Here is an 18684-nt window from a genome sequence, read left to right as displayed (position 1 = left end):
CCCTCAATGCCTCAATGCAATGTGTCAATATCACAAATTCAGGACCTTGGAAATCAGTGCTGCTGTTGGAATTTGTAACACAGAAGGCACTCTGTTATTGTTCCTCTCACACAGAAAATTAATATCCTAGCAGACCATCCTGTACTTTATTTAACAAGCAAAGTTTGCAAATGACACTACTGTAACTGCAGGTTTTTCTGAAATTTTCAGCTGGATTGTGATTTGCAAATACATTTTTGTTTGGTAGGCAGAATGTCACTACTGCGATACAAAACCTTTTCACATAAAGGAATCCTAATTTATATTTCCAGTGATGTAATCAAGTTTGTTTTTCTATGGAATTTAGAAAATTTACATCTCCTTTCTTACTGCACTTTCTCTCATTAGACACCTATGCTCTGTTGGTTTTAGAAACCATACCAGTAGAAGTAAAATGTAAATCTAAGAACTAGCATTCTTGAGGCTAATTCACAAAATGTTTGTTTAATTTGCTCATTCACTGTTTACCCACAATTACCAATATAAAGTCCAATATAGATAAGTACAGTCTTTGAAGTACACTTGCTTGTGCACAGATGAGACGGTTCATATGTTAATGTGGAGAACATGGAGGTTTGCATTGCAGTTAGGTGGCTAGTTAGTTATTATCTTGTCTAAGTGCACGTCATGCCTTGGTCCTTGCTTGGTGTGGGTCTGTTTTTTCCAGTTGCATGTCATACACAGGAAAGGGTGTCAGACCAAGCACCATGTGGCTTTGACTGTCCTATTTGGCGGTTTCATCACCCATATGGTTGAGGTAAGGGGGCTAATATCACGAGGAACGAGTGTATCACTGAGTATTTGGCACCTGTTTGCTATTTAGTTATTCACAGAGTTATTAATCATATAACTTGTTCTTGCAGATCAGCTGCACAGAGGTGTTCCCTCTACAAATCGAGGTGTCTTGATCCTGATGGCAAGCTTGTTGTGCACTGCGTGCACATGAACAGCTTGTGACCAAGTCTGTGAATTGGGGCCTGTAGGAAGGGGGAGGCTCTAGTTGGCGCAGTGTAGCACTAGCGACAAGCAGGGACTCTCTCTTCCTCGTCAGGGCTGAGGGTTACCTTCCAGACAACCTCTGCTTACCCTCTAGGTAGTGTGGCTTAAGCAGTCGCAGGCTAATCTTTGGGGCACATAGGGTTAAACACTTGCAACAGTACACCTTTACAACCAACCCACCACACAACGAGACCAGACTGTATTCTGTAAAAATATATATCTTTATATAGATTTTAAGCAGGCTTGTGAATACAGTCAATATACTTTATGGAAACGGTTGCAGATTACTTGATTCGGGTTACCACAGGTCTTATGCAGTTCTCTTGAGGCCCGTAGGCCGGTGTTACTCAAAAGTTCTTGTGGAGCCGGCGGCTTCCAGGGGATCTGTCCCACGTCGCGTTGCCTTCCCGGGGTCGTTGATCGTTGCGGCTCTTCAGCCGAGCAGGTCACTGGTCCTCCGGGGCAGCGGTGTTCTGCGGCGGCAGGGTCCTCTCCTCGTCGTCCGCTCCGACCTTGGAGGCGGCGGCTGTGCGGTGGTGACAAGTGGCAGTACGGTCCCCAAGTGCAGGACGTACCCAGCCAAATGTCGGTGCAGCTGTGGGCTCACAGCTGGGCTGTCGGGCAGGCTACCGACTTTGCGGATTCTCGTAGGGCAACTGTCCGTCTTTGCAGGTGAGTGGCTGCTCGTTATGCAGTCACCTCGAGAGCTCGGACCGGACGGGTCCTCCTTTGCTTTGCTCTCGGGCTCCCGGTGCAGTTGCGGTCACGGTGTCCGGGCCAGCGGCGGCTGGTCCTTACTTTGCTCCCGCTGTTGCTGTGGGCCCCGGTCACGGTGGTCAGGTGGATGTCGTTGCCTTGGAGGAGATTCCTCCGTCAGTGCTGCGGCGGTGGTCAGCACCCGCAGTCGCCTTCTTCCAAGGGGGTAGCGTCCACTGGTCCTGGGACGCTGGTCAGGGGGCAAGTTCAGTTGCAAGCCCTTGGAGATCTCTTTAGCAGAGTTTGGCACAAGTAGAGCAAAAGTCTTTTCGGAGTCTTTTCGTCTTCCTCTCCTTCAGCAGCAAGGCACCAGACACAGGCAAGAGTCAGCACCCTTCCTTGTCTCTCACGGTCCTTCTCGTAGGGCAGAGTCCTTCTGTGGCCCAAACCGGATCTAATTTTCAAGGAGCAGGGCTCCTTCTTTTATAGGCCAATTCTTTTGTTCTCGCAGGCCAGGGGGGCCTTTGCATAGCCACTCTCAGTTCTGGAGTACCCCGGCGGGTGTACTCCGGCTTCTGCTTTCGGTGTGAGGGGCAGGCGCATCAGACGCCCCACAGGAGGTGGAGCCAGCCTTGTCCGGACAGGGGTGGCCAGAGTACCTTGTTGATGGGGGCTTCGCCCTTCCTGGGCCAGGTGCCGGCAGAGTCATCCGCCGCTCCCCAGGAGGGTGGAGCCAGCATTGTGGTGGCCGAGCACAGTGACAGTTCGAGTCAAGAGGCACTCCTACCTCCCACTAAGGTGTAATCTGCGCATTCACCACCTGTCATCCCTCCAGCCCTGTCATTCACACATCCCAGACAGTCAGATACACATACCAGCAGAGGCGGCTGAAATGGCTAAGCAAGCAAATGCTAACTTTCTAAAAGTAGCATTTGCAAACCCAGGATACTAAAATAAACTTGACTACAAGAAATATCTTATCATCCTGAGTTCAGGCATACTAAACATGACCCGCTACCATGCTCCTTGAGCCTGCGGGGATTATAGGGTGTAATAATCCTCGCAGCTCAGTCTGGCCTAATGGAGCAGGTAGCCTTCAATAGTGAAATACGGTCTTCGTTGTAAGTCACTACTAGGACATGCCACGCACATCTGGGCTTGTCCTACCTTACACCTACAACGCACCCTGCCCGCAGGCCTACCATAGGGGTGACTAACATGTAGTCAAGGGAAGGGTCGGGGCTGGCAAGTGGGGACACTTGCCCAGCTAGCGTGACAGTACGAGACCGCACGCGGGTTCTGCGGTCGCAGTTCCCAGACACATCTTTACGGCTGCTTCGGTGGGTGGCGCAACCAGTGCTGCAGGCCCACCAGCAGTATTGGCATCTACAAGCCCCGGCACTCTCTTGTGCACTTTACTAGGGACTAACAGTAAATCCAAAGAACCAATCATGGATACCAATCGCATGTACAATTTACAGTAGGGAGCACTTGCACTGCGGCACGGATCAGCCGTGGCGCAGTGCCCTGAGTATCGGAAAACCAGCAAAACATCGGAGGCACATCAGCAAAAAGTGGAAGGGAGACTCACGCCAAGGTGCCAGGTCTAACATGTGTCCCCTCCAGCTGAAATGTGGGGGGAACTACCCTTCCCCAGGGAGTTCCACATCACTAAGGCGGAAAAATCTGGACAGACCGTCAGCGTTGGCGTGATCGGTGCCAGGGCGGTGTTCCACCGTAAAGTCCATACTCTGTAGAGAAATGGACCACCTCAACAGTTTCGGGTTCTCACCCCTCGTTTGCATCAACCATCTGAGGGGCCTGTGGTCCGTCTGAACTCGGAAGTGAGACCCAAACAAGTAGGGTCTTAGCTTCTTCAGCGCCCAGACCACAGCAAATGCTTCACGCTCTATTGCACTCCACCTACTTTCCCGTGGAAGTAACCTCCGACTTATGAAGGCTACGGGTTGGTCAAAGCCCTCCTCAGTCATCTGTGAAAGAACAGCCCCTACACCATGCTCTGAAGCGTCTGTTTGCACAATGAACTCCTTGGAGAAATCGGGGGCCAGGAGCACGGGCGCCGTGCACATGGCAGTCTTCAGGGTGTCGAAAGCCTTCTGACAGGTGTCAGTCCAAATCACATTCCTGGGCTGCTTTTTCGAAGTCAGCTCTGTCAAGGGGGTCACGATCGTGCCATAGCCCTTGACAAACCTCCTGTAATACCCAGTGAGCCCCAGGAAGGCTCTCACTGTAGTCTGGGTCTTGGGGGGTTCCCAAGCCAGGATGGTTTCGATTTTGGGCTGCAAGGGGGCTACCTTGCCACTCCCAACTTGGTGTCCCAAGTACACCACTGAACCCTGCCCAATCTGGCACTTGCTTGCCTTGATTGTGAGGCCTGCTCTGCGCAGGGCCATCAACACTTCCCAGAGGTGTCGCAGGTGTTCGGGCCAAGTGCCGCTGAACACCGCGATGTCATCCAGGTAGGCGGCACTGAACTCGTCCAGTCCAGCCAACACCTGGTTGACCAATCTCTGAAAGGTGGCAGGGGCATTCTTCATTCCAAATGGCATAACCCGGAACTGGAAATGCCCATCTGGGGTTGAGAATGCCGACCTCTCCTTTGCCCCATCGGTCAAGGCGATCTGCCAGTACCCAGACGTTAAATCAAACGTGCTGAGGAACCGGGCAGCCCCTAGCCGATCAATGAGCTCGTCAGCTCTGGGGATGGGGTGCGCGTCAGTCTTCGTGACTGAATTGAGTCCTCTGTAGTCCACACAGAACCGGAGTTCGGGTGTGGCTCCCGGCGAAGCAGCCTTCGGAACCAAGACCACGGGGCTGGACCACGGACTGCTGGAAGACTCAACCACCCCGAGGGCAAGCATCTTGGAGACCTCCTCCTTGATGCAGGCCCGTACCCTGTCAGTTACCCGATAAGCCTTATGCTTCACCGGTAAGCTGTCTCCAGTGTCCACATCATGGACGCACCAATCTGTGACACTCGGAACCAGGGAGAACAGGTCTGGAAACTGCCCCAGCAACTGGCGGCAGTCCTCCTGTTGTTCGGCGGTCAGGGAGGGTGAGAGGTTAACTCCATCCACTGACCCATCCTTCTCACAGGCCACCAAGAGGTCAGGAAGAGGCTCCGACTCCTCCTCCATTCCGTCATCGGTTGCCAACAACATGCCCACTTCGGACCTTCGCAAGTGGGGCTTGAGGCGGTTGACATGTAGGACCCGCAAAGGGTTCCTGGGCGTCTTCATGTCCACCAAGTATGTCACGGGGCTCTTGCGCTCCACAACCTCAAATGGTCCTGTCCACTTATCTTGAAGGGCACAGGGCTCCACTGGGGCCAGGACATACACCTCCTGTCCAGGCTGAAGCTCGACCAGAGTGGCATTCTGATCGTACCACCGCTTCATTTCCTCCTGGCTCGCTTCCAGATTTGCCTCGGCAAGTTGTCTGAAGCGTCTGGTTTGGTTTCTGAAGGCCAGCATGTAGCTATATACATTCTGGGGAGGTTTCCTGGGAGATTGCTCCCAGCCTTCCTTTACCAAACTCAGTGGTCCTCTCACGGGGTGGCCGTATAGCAGTTCAAAGGGGCTGAACCCTAGGGACTTCTGTGGTACCTCGCGATATGCAAAAAGCAGGCATGGCAGAAGGACGTCCCACTTACGCCTCATCGGACCTTCCAGGCCCATGATCATGCCTTTGAGGGTTTGTTTGAATCTTTCAACCAACCCGTTACCTTGGGGATGGTAGGGTGTGGTGAACTTGTACGTTACGCCACACTCCTGCCAAAGGGACTTCATATATTTCGATATGAAATTGGTCCCCCTGTCGCTCACCACCTCTAGAGGGAATCCTACTCGAGAGAAAATTCCCATCAGTGCACGCCCCACCCGGGAGCCGTCACTGTCCTCAGAGGGATGGCTTCAGGGTACCGGGTGGCATGGTCCACCAAGACCAGGATGAACCTGTTGCCCATGGCTGTCTTGGGGTCCAGAGGCCCAACGATGTCAATACCCACTCGCTGGAATGGCGTACCGACCACAGGGAAGGGTTGGAGGGGAGCCTTGTTCTTCCCTCCCGTCTTTCCACTTGCCTGGCAAGTCGGACAGGTTCTGCAATAAGCATCGGAACTCTTGTGCATTTGGGGCCAGTAAAAGTGGGTGACAAGCCTGTCATAGGTCTTGTCCATCCCCAAATGTCCTGCTAAAGGCACATCATGAGCCAGACCCAGTAGGAAGGCTCTGAACTTCTGGGGTACCACCAGCACACGGGCTGACCCAGGTTCAGCAGCCTTAGGCTCCGAATACAGGAGGTCGTTCTCCCAGTACACGTAATGTGTTTTGGCCTGAACACCATTGGCCTGGTCTGCAGCCTGCTGCCGCATACCCACGAGAGAAGGGCATTCTTTCTGCTCCCTGCAGAATTCCTCCCTGGAGGGTCCTCCTTCTTGCTGCCAATGGGTCAGCTCAGGCAGGTCCCCCAGTTCGGCGATCTGTTCCCCTGTAGGCTCCAGGGCATCCCCCTCAAGGTCTGCCTCCTCCTGGACCGTAGGAACTTCAGGTTCCGGCTTCCCGCGCCCCCTGCGCCTCCTCCCTAAGGCCGGTTCCTGGGCCTCTCCTTCAGGCCCCAGGACCTCTCGATCACCCCTACTGGCTGCCATCGACCGGGTGGTCACGCACGCCCAGTCAGGCAGACCCACCATCCGCAGGTGAGTCGTTTTCTCCACCTTTTCCCAAGGGGAGTGCTCCAAGTCGTTCCCTAGCAAACAGTCAACAGGCATGGTTTTTCTCACACAGACCTGCAGAGTACCAGAGACCCCCCCCCCACTCGAAGGGAACTTGAGCCATCGGACACTGACTCTCCGAATTATCAGCGTTGATAACCCTACAGTAGGCATGGGGTACAACCTGCTCCTGAGACACCAGGTGCTGCCTCACTGCAGTCACACTGGCTCCTGTGTCTCTAAGAGCCTCGGCCTCCTTACCATTGATGATCACCACCTGCCCATATTTTTTAGTGTTAGAGGGCAGGTAGTTCGTAGGGATCATCTCGCTGTCTCCTAACGAGACCAGGGTCATGTGAACGGGATCCCCACCCCCGGGACCATCATTTCTTCTCCCAGGTGAACGCTAGTCACTTGTCGGGCGGAGCACCAGTGGGTGCGGGTTTTCCAAATAGGCGACACTTGGGGTCACTGGATATGTGCCCCGGCTCGCCACATTTGAAACAATTGAAGGGCCCCTTTGGAACAGGTTTACCTGTCGGGCCCCATTCTGCTTCGGGGGTGGGGGAGGCTGAGAACCCTGCTGCGGATTCCCTTGGGAACTACTTTGGGGGCCTTTTTGGAACCCTTTCTGTTTTCCCCCCTTGTCCCCCCCACTCTTCTGCTGGGGACCCTGCCCACTCTTGGCGGAATCTCCCACGGGACCCTTGTGGACCCTGGTGCTGAGCCAGCGGTCCGCCTCCTCAGCAAGCTTCCTCGGGTTGGACAGCTTGCTATCGATCAGGTGTTGGCGTAACTCAGGAAAACAGTGATCAGACAAGTGCTCCCATGCAATTAAATCAAAGAGACCTTGAAAATCATTAACTTTGTTACCTTTCACCCAACCATCCAGTGCTCTGCAAAAGTAAGTCACATACTCCACATACGTATTCCCAGGCCGCTTAGTACACCCCCTAAACTTCTGTCTATACATTTCAGGGGTAAGCCCGTACCTGTTCAATAAAGCTTCTTTCATGTGGGCATAGGATCTCTGATTCTCAACGGGCAAATCTAGCAAGGTATCTCTCCCTTCGCTAAGGAACCTTCCCCACAACCCCGCTCCCCAATCCTTGTCAGGGACCCGGTGGGAGGACATGGCTACCTCGTATGCCCTAAACCACTGTCCTATGTCATCCCCCTTAAAGAACTCCTTAACTACGTCCTTCGGGATGTGCACTCTTGACTCTACCTGCACTGGCGATGTGCTGCCACCAGAGGGAGGCCGATCCAAGTCTCTCTCCTTGAGACTTATCTCCCTCATTTTTATTTCGTAATCCATCTGGTGCTTTCGCTCTTCAAGCGCCATTCTTTTGGTTTCAAGCTCCAGTTGGATTTTCATTTCTGCCAACTTTCTCTCGTGATTCCGGGTTTCCTTCCTGTCCGCCAGCTCCTCTGGCGACAGGCCTTTACCAAAGCTGTGCTCGCTGTCTTGCCTCTCGAGATCGATCAGATCCCCAAGTGCATTCTGCTCCTCCGTCGCATTCTGCTCGGCGAGGACATCTTGCTCCTCCGGGGTTTTCCGGGACTCGATCCAGGCTTTCAGGGCCTTGGAGAGCTGGGTCTTGTTTTTGCAGCCAGCGTGCGGGACCTTGAGTTTCTTGCAAAAGAACTTCAGTTCGTCCCTGGAATATTTATCCACTTTGGTGGGGTCCCACTCCACCTCCAACACCTCGGAGGTCGTGGACTCCGCTCCATCCAGGCTCTTTGTGCCCGGCATGGTTTCTGCACTCGGAATCTTCTTTCGGCAAAGTTCAAAAAGCAAAGTCTGTGGCTAAGTAACTGGACCGTAATCCTTGTGTAGTGGTCAGAAGCTCAGGTATAGATATCGCAAGTGTAAATTCGAAATCCTCACCGCTGCGTCCAATGTAGGAAGGGGGAGGCTCTAGTTGGCGCAGTGTAGCACTAGCGACAAGCAGGGACTCTCTCTTCCTCGTCAGGGCTGAGGGTTACCTTCCAGACAACCTCTGCTTACCCTCTAGGTAGTGTGGCTTAAGCAGTCGCAGGCTAATCTTTGGGGCACATAGGGTTAAACACTTGCAACAGTACACCTTTACAACCAACCCACCACACAACGAGACCAGACTGTATTCTGTAAAAATATATATCTTTATATAGATTTTAAGCAGGCTTGTGAATACAGTCAATATACTTTATGGAAACGGTTGCAGATTACTTGATTCGGGTTACCACAGGTCTTATGCAGTTCTCTTGAGGCCCGTAGGCCGGTGTTACTCAAAAGTTCTTGTGGAGCCGGCGGCTTCCAGGGGATCTGTCCCACGTCGCGTTGCCTTCCCGGGGTCGTTGATCGTTGCGGCTCTTCAGCCGAGCAGGTCACTGGTCCTCCGGGGCAGCGGTGTTCTGTGGCGGCAGGGTCCTCTCCTCCTCGTCGTCCGCTCCGACCTTGGAGGCGGCGGCTGTGCGGTGGTGACAAGTGGCAGTACGGTCCCCAAGTGCAGGACGTACCCAGCCAAATGTCGGTGCAGCTGTGGGCTCACAGCTGGGCTGTCGGGCAGGCTACCGACTTTGCGGATTCTCGTAGGGCAACTGTCCGTCTTTGCAGGTGAGTGGCTGCTCGTTATGCAGTCACCTCGAGAGCTCGGACCGGACGGGTCCTCCTTTGCTTTGCTCTCGGGCTCCCGGTGCAGTTGCGGTCACGGTGTCCGGGCCAGCGGCGGCTGGTCCTTACTTTGCTCCCGCTGTTGCTGTGGGCCCCGGTCACGGTGGTCAGGTGGATGTCGTTGCCTTGGAGGAGATTCCTCCGTCAGTGCTGCGGCGGTGGTCAGCACCCGCAGTCGCCTTCTTCCAAGGGGGTAGCGTCCACTGGTCCTGGGACGCTGGTCAGGGGGCAAGTTCAGTTGCAAGCCCTTGGAGATCTCTTTAGCAGAGTTTGGCACAAGTAGAGCAAAAGTCTTTTCGGAGTCTTTTCGTCTTCCTCTCCTTCAGCAGCAAGGCACCAGACACAGGCAAGAGTCAGCACCCTTCCTTGTCTCTCACGGTCCTTCTCGTAGGGCAGAGTCCTTCTGTGGCCCAAACCGGATCTAATTTTCAAGGAGCAGGGCTCCTTCTTTTATAGGCCAATTCTTTTGTTCTCGCAGGCCAGGGGGGCCTTTGCATAGCCACTCTCAGTTCTGGAGTACCCCGGCGGGTGTACTCCGGCTTCTGCTTTCGGTGTGAGGGGCAGGCGCATCAGACGCCCCACAGGAGGTGGAGCCAGCATTGTCCGGACAGGGGTGGCCAGAGTACCTTGTTGATGGGGGCTTCGCCCTTCCTGGGCCAGGTGCCGGCAGAGTCATCCGCCGCTCCCCAGGAGGGTGGAGCCAGCATTGTGGTGGCCGAGCACAGTGACAGTTCGAGTCAAGAGGCACTCCTACCTCCCACTAAGGTGTAATCTGCGCATTCACCACCTGTCATCCCTCCAGCCCTGTCATTCACACATCCCAGACAGTCAGATACACATACCAGCAGAGGCGGCTGAAATGGCTAAGCAAGCAAATGCTAACTTTCTAAAAGTAGCATTTGCAAACCCAGGATACTAAAATAAACTTGACTACAAGAAATATCTTATCATCCTGAGTTCAGGCATACTAAACATGACCCGCTACCATGCTCCTTGAGCCTGCGGGGATTATAGGGTGTAATAATCCTCGCAGCTCAGTCTGGCCTAATGGAGCAGGTAGCCTTCAATAGTGAAATACGGTCTTCGTTGTAAGTCACTACTAGGACATGCCACGCACATCTGGGCTTGTCCTACCTTACACCTACAACGCACCCTGCCCGCAGGCCTACCATAGGGGTGACTAACATGTAGTCAAGGGAAGGGTCGGGGCTGGCAAGTGGGGACACTTGCCCAGCTAGGGTGACAGTACGAGACCGCACGCGGGTTCTGCGGTCGCAGTTCCCAGACACATCTTTACGGCTGCTTCGGTGGGTGGCGCAACCAGCGCTGCAGGCCCACCAGCAGTATTGGCATCTACAAGCCCCGGCACTCTCTTGTGCACTTTACTAGGGACTAACAGTAAATCCAAAGAACCAATCATGGATACCAATCGCATGTACAATTTACAGTAGGGAGCACTTGCACTGCGGCACGGATCAGCCGTGGCGCAGTGCCCTGAGTATCGGAAAACCAGCAAAACATCGGAGGCACATCAGCAAAAAGTGGAAGGGAGACTCACGCCAAGGTGCCAGGTCTAACAGGGCCCTTATCCAGCATTGACTCTTTTATAGATTTGCATACCATTTGAATATTACACCAAATCATGTTGTGAAGCTAGGTCTGGAGAAAAGCGAGCTCAACTGGCTGTAGAATTGAGTCCCTTTGAATTGCTTTTGCTTAAAGGTATCATGTTACATTTTTTTTTAAACTAATGTTTTCCAGCTTGTTATGTGTGGAAAATATTCAAATAGTAAGTGAATCTATAATGGATACCGCTACTAGAGCACCTCTGTTACAAGTGTTACTTTATATTCTAGTGTTCCTACATGACCAGCATTATTGTCATACAATTTGTTCTCGTTTATTAATTGCTGTTTTATTTAGTGATGTATACAAGATATATTCAATACTGTACTATAGTTATTTGCCTTTTGTTTGGCACTCCATTAGTATGTTAATAGTGGTGTTCTAAACAGTGGAAACTTTTGAAGGTTTAAGTCCTGAAAAGCTAGGTGTTACTCTCATTTTAGTGGACGTTTGTGCTGATAGTTTTGCACATTCTTGTTTTTCTTCAGGGAGGAGATGGACCTTGTTGGAAGAGTTTGTTGCGAATTAAAAGTGCACATAAACTTTTATATGCACTTGAAATCATTGAGTCTCTTGGGAAGCCTAACCGAAGAATCCGTCGAGAGTCTACGGTAATACAATGCGATTAACAGCAAAAATGTGGTTTTGTATTTTGTTTCAGACTTCTTTGAGCTCAACATGATTCATGGTAACCAGTTGCTTCTTTTGTGCCAATACTTTCTTGTGCTAAATGTTTTTCTCTTTATGTTCCTAACAGGGAAGTTACAGTGATTTATATCCAGACTCTGATGATTCCAGTGACGATCAGATAGAAAATAGTAAAAATACCTGGAGCTGCAAGGTTTGCTTTTTATTATTTCATGGAGGAAGGGTAACTGGATTAATTGAATAGTTGGTTATATGTAGGCTTGATAACAGGTCAAATCTTTGACTGCCATCAAAAGTTTCAGGTGACATGATCATGAACTACAAGGCCAAATGTTAAGTAGTTGTCAGATGTCACCAGACCTCAGAGGTAGCATTATTGCATCAAATAGACATTAACCACTATGCACCTTCGTTAATGTGAAAAATGTTTTCCTGAGTTGCATAAAGAAAATGTTTGTCCCCCCTACTTCCGGTTTTCTTTTTAACAATAAATTAAATGCTATGGTACACTACTTGCTACTTGATTGCCTGTAACCTGAAGTAAAAAGAATTAAAGTGTGTTTTTTTATATGTTAATCTAGATACTGTGTTTCACTGAATTTGCTTTTGCTGTTCAATAGCATATTTTGCCTTTAGGAGTGAGGTGCTAGCTGATTATAGATGATCTTTAGGATATGTCTGTCTTTCAAAGTGAATGACTGGGCTGATCATGACTCGATCACCACTACGGCACAGAAGGTGGCATGACTGCCTATCCTTCAAAGGTCAGTTTTTGTAGAATAAGATATTGTGCCTGTCTCCAACCTGGTACAATCTAAAAGTGCACCCATACACCTCCTCCTCTTTCTTCCGCTGTTGATCATACATAAATCTCATGGTGATGAATATTAATTTTTCCCATTTACTCAGGTTCCCTTCCTCATGTATGCATCACATGGGACTTGGAGCTGAAGGCGAGATTCTTGTCTTCTCTGCTCTCTTTAGCAGTAAGGTGTCTTCCCCTACCTAAGATCCACACCCTGCTTATATTTCAGAAAAATAGAGAAGACAGTCAACCAATGTGAGAAAGTGCCATCTTTCTTGCCTTGGCATGCCCCCACTTTTTTCTGAACTGCTGATGTGCTTTGACTGAGTGTGCCCTAGGTTCCTGCCAATCAGGTACCCAGGGCCTGTGTTCCTTCCCTAAAAAGAAAAGCTATGCTGAAACTAAATACCCAATTGGCATCTCTGGCCACCTGTCAGCCCCTAGTAAATGGTACCCTAGGTACCCAGGCCATGGTGACCAGAGAAGACCCCTGAGGGCAGCAGCACTTATTGTGCCACCCTCAGGGGCGCTGTACCCTGGCACCCACACACTGCTTTTGCAGGCTGAGTGCCTAAGTGCAGAACTAAAACAAGAGTCAACATGGCACACATCCCTGTGTGCCATGCCCACAGACCCCACTGCCCTGGCATACTTCAGTCACCGCTCTAGCTGGGTGCCCTATGCCAGAGGTGAGGGCACAGGTGCATGAGCCCTGTGCCCCTACAGTACCCAGGGCCATTCCTGGGCCCTGTAAGTGCAGTGATGCCATTTAAGAGTATATGATGCTGGGAGGTTGTCATTACGAACTCCACAACACCATAATGGCTACACTGAAGACTGACAAGTTTGGTACCAAACTTCTCGGCACATTAAACCCGCACTGATGCCAGTGTGTGATTTATTGTAAGATGCACGAGAGGGCATCTTAGAGATGCCCTCCCAAACCCGAATCTACAATCCACGTCTGGGCTGAGTGGCTGCAGAGGCTGCCACCCAGCAGACATGTTGCTGGACCCCTGGGCGGAGAGCCCCCGCTCTCCTGGGCCTGCAACAATGCACATCCTGGGCGAGGTGCTATGTCTCCTCCCCCAGGATGGACCGGGGGAAGCTTCAAAGGCATACCGCCTCTGAGAGCTTCTCCAGACCATTTGCTGTACCCATTGAGTTAAGCCCCCAGTGCTGGCCCTAGGAGACTAGTGCTTGGTTAAACAAAAGTAACGCAATCGTACTTTACCTGCACCCTGAATTTCCTCCCATTGAATAACATTGTCAGATTTACCTTGAAAAGTTTCTAAGTGTGAACTTTTAAAACAGCTTTATATCCCTGAAATTTCATCACAGTAGCTAAAACGTTTTTGCTAATCTGGTTTCAGTTTAGACCCCAGGACTAAATCCTAGATCTAGTCCTGGGATTACCAAAGTAATCCATAGAGTAATCAACTGTATTTATCTATGAAAAACCCATTGAGCTCAATGCTAGTGTGTTTCATTACTGTATTGCTTACTGTCTATACTGTAACTATTGTGTGCACAAACTTTATTGCTTCCTTGCAAAGTAATTACATGAGAATACTCATATTGAGAAAAGTATATTTTTATAACAATGGATTCTAAAAATAAAACAACTATATCTGTGATTATAAAAACAATTGGCCTGGAGTTCAGTCCTTGAGTGTGTGAAACCTTTTGCTGACTGAGTGTGTACAACAAATGCTTTACTCTGTCCTCTGGTACTGCCTTACTGCTCGACCAAGCTACCACTTTGGAGAGTAAGGTCAGTTCTGACTTTGACCTCTGGTATACCTCTGGGGTTGGTGGACTCTATACACACCGTTCTTCATTCTAGCCCAGTATATATAGAGCCACTTTCTCACAACCAACTCTTAAGTTAAATCATTATATATGGGGCCACTTTGAGCTGAAGCAGGCACAAATGTTCAATACCTTTCAGTGGTATGACTGTGTTCTCTGAAGAAAGCTGTTAACCTTTCATCCCTCTGTCATAGAGCACAACCACATTTCCGTGTACCTTGATTGCATTAGTGGATTCTGTGTATATCTTTGTGTGCATTTGTAAAACCAGTGAAAATAACTTGTTTATCTGAAAGAGACACGTTAGTGATAGATTCCTTACCTTAGAATATCCCCAGGTGTTAGACTGGATCTGGAAAATTTTGCTTAGGAGTACCCCTGCGCGTCAGTAGGTGGCGTCCTGCGGCTCCGCGTCCGTCACTGGCATCGTCAGCGCAGAAACGACATCACGGAGGGTACGTAGGCACCACCCATGCACGCTGAGGTCAGTTCTTTCTTTTTCCGCGCCGAAAGCGCAGATCTGAATTGAGCACGTACCTCAGTCAATTTTAGACTATTCTTTTGAGACCTTTTGTCTCCTCCTTTTGTCTCTGGTGCACGTAGGGATGCCCGGCTTTAAGTCTTGTGGGTCGTGCGCCGTAACATGTCGGAGGCGGACCCCCACGATGTGTGCCTCTACTGCCTGGAGACTGATCATGACTCCCGGGACTGTCAAGACTGTCGGGCCATGGCCCTGAAGGCCTTGCAGGAGTGGCGCCGGAAGTTGCTGGAGGTCTTTCATTCCTCTCACCGCCGCTCCAGGTCTAGGGGCCGTTCACAAGACCCCTAGCAGGACCGCAGCTGTCGCTCCTCAGGCTCTAAGTCTTCAACTTCAGATTCCGGTAAGCGACGCCATAAAAAGAAGTCGAAGAAGCGTGGTCATTCTCTGACGCCCCCCAGTCGCTCCCCGGAGGCGGACGAGGTGGACAGGGGCTCCGCCCCTGTGGTTCCTTTGGAGCCGGGGAGTCCCACGGCCTACCCACTGTACCCGGGTACGTCAGCGACTCCCGAACAGATACAAGAGTTTCTTGCTGCTATAGACCGCCTTTTTAGGCCCCGGGCTTTCGCCGGCACTCCTTCGGGCCCCACGGTCCCGTGCCCAGATCCTGTTGACCCAGCGGCTCAGCCACCAGCGCCAGCCCCGGTGTTGCAGGATCCTGCGCCGCTGGCTTCGGTTCCACCGCCACGAGGAACAGCGTCGCCGGCCTCGGCTCCGCCCCAGTTGCCGCACTGGGTGCCGTTTATCCCTACCCTGCCCCGGTTCCCGGACCATTTTGTTCCGGCCTGGGATCCGAATTGGGATGCGGCTCCGGCTTGGCCCCGGCCGGCGCCGTTTTCGGTGCCGTTCCCGACACCGTTTGTCCCTTCTCTGTCTCTGCCGCCGCGACCGGTCCCCTCTACGCCGGAGCCGGACGAAGACTGGGACGGGTCCAAGTACCCCCCTTGCCCAGAAGTGTGACTCCTAGCAAGATTGGGTCGACGAACTTGATGTGTCTTCTGACCTGGGGTTTGCCTCTCCTCCACCTACTATGGAGGAGGGTGCTCCTCCTCCGTGGTGCTGCGTCGGGCTGTGGAAGCTCTCAATCGTGACCTCCCTACAGTGGCCATGAAAACCAGCCTCCTTACGGAGGTGCTCCAGATAGCGTCTGCTTCGTCAGAGCCGCGGCTCCCCTTCAATGACGTTCTCACCGTAGTCCTCTTGGGCACTTGGTTGCGACCGGACACGGGGGTGTCGGTGGATAAAAACCCCGGTAGGCGTCATTGCCCGGCACCTGGTGATCCCGCCTTCTTGACCACTCACCCTACGCCTGCGAGCCTGGTCATTCAGGCTTCGACGTCACAGAGTGCATTTTCCACGGCTACGCCGGATAAGGACTCTAAAAGGCTAGAATAATTTGGCAAGAGGTTGTTCTCCTCAGCCAGTTTGGGGCTGCAGACGGTTAACACCCCCTGCTTATTATGTTGTTACTCCCACACAGTGTGGGATTCTGTAGCTCAGGTCTTGCCTCAGTGTTCTGAGGCGGTCCAGGCTGGCCTTTCTCAAGTGATTGCGGAGGGTAAGGATGCGGCGAAGTTTGCTATCAGGTGTGGGTTGGACACAGCTGATTTGTTGGGCAGGGCAATTTCCACAACTGTGGCGTTGCAACGCTACGCCTGGTTGCGTTCCACTTGGTTCTCGCCCGATGTCCAGGGCTCGCTCATGGACATGCCCTTTTCTGGTTCCCGCCTATTTGGCGATAAAGCTGACAATGCCCTGGAGCGCTTTAAAGACTCCCGGGCCACATCCAGAATCTTTGGGTCTTTCCACAAAGAACCTAGCCACAACTGGATTTTGTTCCTTTCGTAGCCAGGGCAAGGGCACCCAAGCATGCTCCTCCAACAAGCCTGTGCAGAACCAGCTTCAGCGCGGCTGCAGCCGTGGATTCCGCAGGCGTGGGTCTGGTAACCAGCGCGCAGGTCAGTCCACCTCCACCCCCGCTGCTTCCGCCTCTAAGCCTTACTAATCCGAGCTTCAGGGAGCACTTCACGCTGGTGGGTGGCAGGGTCTGCCGCCACCTTCACCACTGGTGCGAAATTACATCGGACAAGTGGGTGCCGCAGATAATCTGCCAAGGTTACTCGCTCCCCTTTTTGTCCTCCCATCCAGCCATGCCACCTCGGTACCACTGCATGTCGGGGGATCATTTGGCTCTTCTCTGTCAGGAAGTTACGGCTCTCCTGGCCATGGAGGCCATCGAGTGTGTTCCTGGTCAGGAAGTAGGGGGTGGTTGTTATTCCCACTACTTTCTGGTCCCAGGAAGAACAAGGGGGGGCCTGCACCCCATCTTGGATCTCCGGGACGTCAATTGTTTCCTCCGGAAAAAGAAATTCAAAATGCTGACTCTGGTCCTGGCTGCCCTGGACCCTGGAGACTGGATGGTAGCGTTCGACTTGCAGGATGCTTATTTGCACATCCCCGTTCTGCCGGCCCATCGGCGCTACCTGAAGTTCACGGTAGGCTGGGAGTATTTTTAGTTTGCCATGGTCCCCTTCGGCCTTGCCAGTGCCCCTCGGGTGTTCACGAAGGTGATGGCGGTGGTCGCAGCTCATCTGCGCAGGTCAGGGGTGTCAGTCTTCCCCTACCTTGACGACTGGCTGTTGAATGCGGGCTTGCCCCAGGCAGTTGTTGCCCACCTCCAGACTACGGCCGACCTGCATTTGCTGGGGTTCTCAATCAATGTGCCTAAGTCATACCTGAGTCCTTCTCAGAAGCTCCCCTTCATCGGGGCAGTTCTGGATTCAACGCTGTTTCGGGTTTATCCTCTTGAGCAGCGAGTCCGGGATATTCAGGCTGTGATTCTGCTCTTTCAGCCTCTATTCCGGGTTTCAGTCAGGATGACCCTCCGGCTTCTCGGCCAATGGCCTCATGCATCTTGCTGGTGACACATGGCATATGTGGGCTCCACAGTGGGACCTGAAGTTTCAGTGGGCACAGCATCAGGGCAATCTGTCCGATAACGTCCAGATCTCGGAGGGTGCTGCACAACAGTTGCAGTGGTGGCTCACGAATCGTGATTGGGTCAGAGGCAAATCCCTCTCCCTTCCCCAACCGGAGCACACAGTGGTGACGTATGCGTCCCTCCTGGGATGGGGAGGCCACATGGGAGAGGCGGCGATCAGAGGTCTCTGGTCTCCGGGGGAGTCCTGGCTCCATATCAACCTTCTGGAGCTGCGGGCGATCCGACTTGCACTGAAGGCATTCTTTCCCTCTGTCTGGGAAAGTTTAGTGCCGGTGTTCACAGACAACACCACTACCATATGGTATTGCAACAAACAGGGCGTGGTGTGGTTGTGGACTCTGGACATTGCTGGAACATCAAGGCATTACCTTGGTGGTTCAACACCTGGCAGGTTCTCTGAACGCCAGGGCAGACAAACTCAGCCACCGGTACAACGACCCCGCCACCGCCAAAGCCAACCTCCAGGAAGGAATGAAAGGCGTCGCGGAATGGATGAAGATCAGCCGTCTGAAACTGTATTCAGAAAAGACGGAAGTCCTCATCCTCGGACCCTCTCCCTCCGCCTGGGACGACTCCTGGAGGCCCCCTACCCGGGCACCGCACCCAAGCCAACGGACCACGCACGCAACCTGGGCTTAATCCTCCCTCACGATGACCAAGCAAGTCAACGCCATCTCGTCATCCTGCTTCAACATCCTGCGCATGCTCCGAAAGATCTTCCGTTAGATCCCCACCCAAACCAGGAAGACTGTCACCCAGGCCCTCGTCACCAGCCGTCTGTACTACGGGAACACCCTCTACGCTGGAAACACAGCCAAACTCAAGAAAAGACTCCAGCGCATTCAGAACGCCTCAGCACGACTCATCCTGGACATCCCTCACCACAGCCATATCTCTGCCCACCTGAAAAACCTGCACTGGCTCCCCGTCAACAAAAGGATCACGTTCAGACTCCTCACCCACGCACACAAGGCTCTCCACGACACGGGCCCGAAGTACCTCAACAGCCGCCTCACATTCTACACACCCACCCGCTAGCTCCGATCCGCCAGCCTCGCCCTCGCCTCCGTCCCACAAATCGGCAATTCCACTGTCAGAGGAAGATCCTTCTCCTACCTGGCAGCCAAGACAT

General features: G+C 52.4%; 1 protein-coding gene across 2 annotated transcripts in view; it reads left to right on the top strand.

The window, feature by feature from the left end:
* The window catches only part of USP34 (ubiquitin specific peptidase 34), a 2709276-nt gene that overhangs the window by 815311 nt on the left and 1875281 nt on the right, over positions 1 to 18684 (top strand). For both annotated transcript variants that reach the window (XM_086927486.1, XM_086927485.1), the window contains exons 30-31: positions 11237 to 11359; positions 11506 to 11589. In XM_086927486.1, coding sequence (XP_086783612.1) covers positions 11237 to 11359; positions 11506 to 11589 — 207 coding nt within the window. The remainder of the gene's footprint in view (positions 1 to 11236; positions 11360 to 11505; positions 11590 to 18684) is intronic.

The sequence above is a fragment of the Lissotriton vulgaris genome, chromosome 6 (genome assembly GCF_964263255.1).
Source record: "Lissotriton vulgaris chromosome 6, aLisVul1.2, whole genome shotgun sequence".
NCBI lineage: Eukaryota > Metazoa > Chordata > Amphibia > Caudata > Salamandridae > Lissotriton > Lissotriton vulgaris.
Note: the sequence above shows the minus strand (reverse complement) of the source record. Positions and strands in the feature narration are given on the sequence as shown.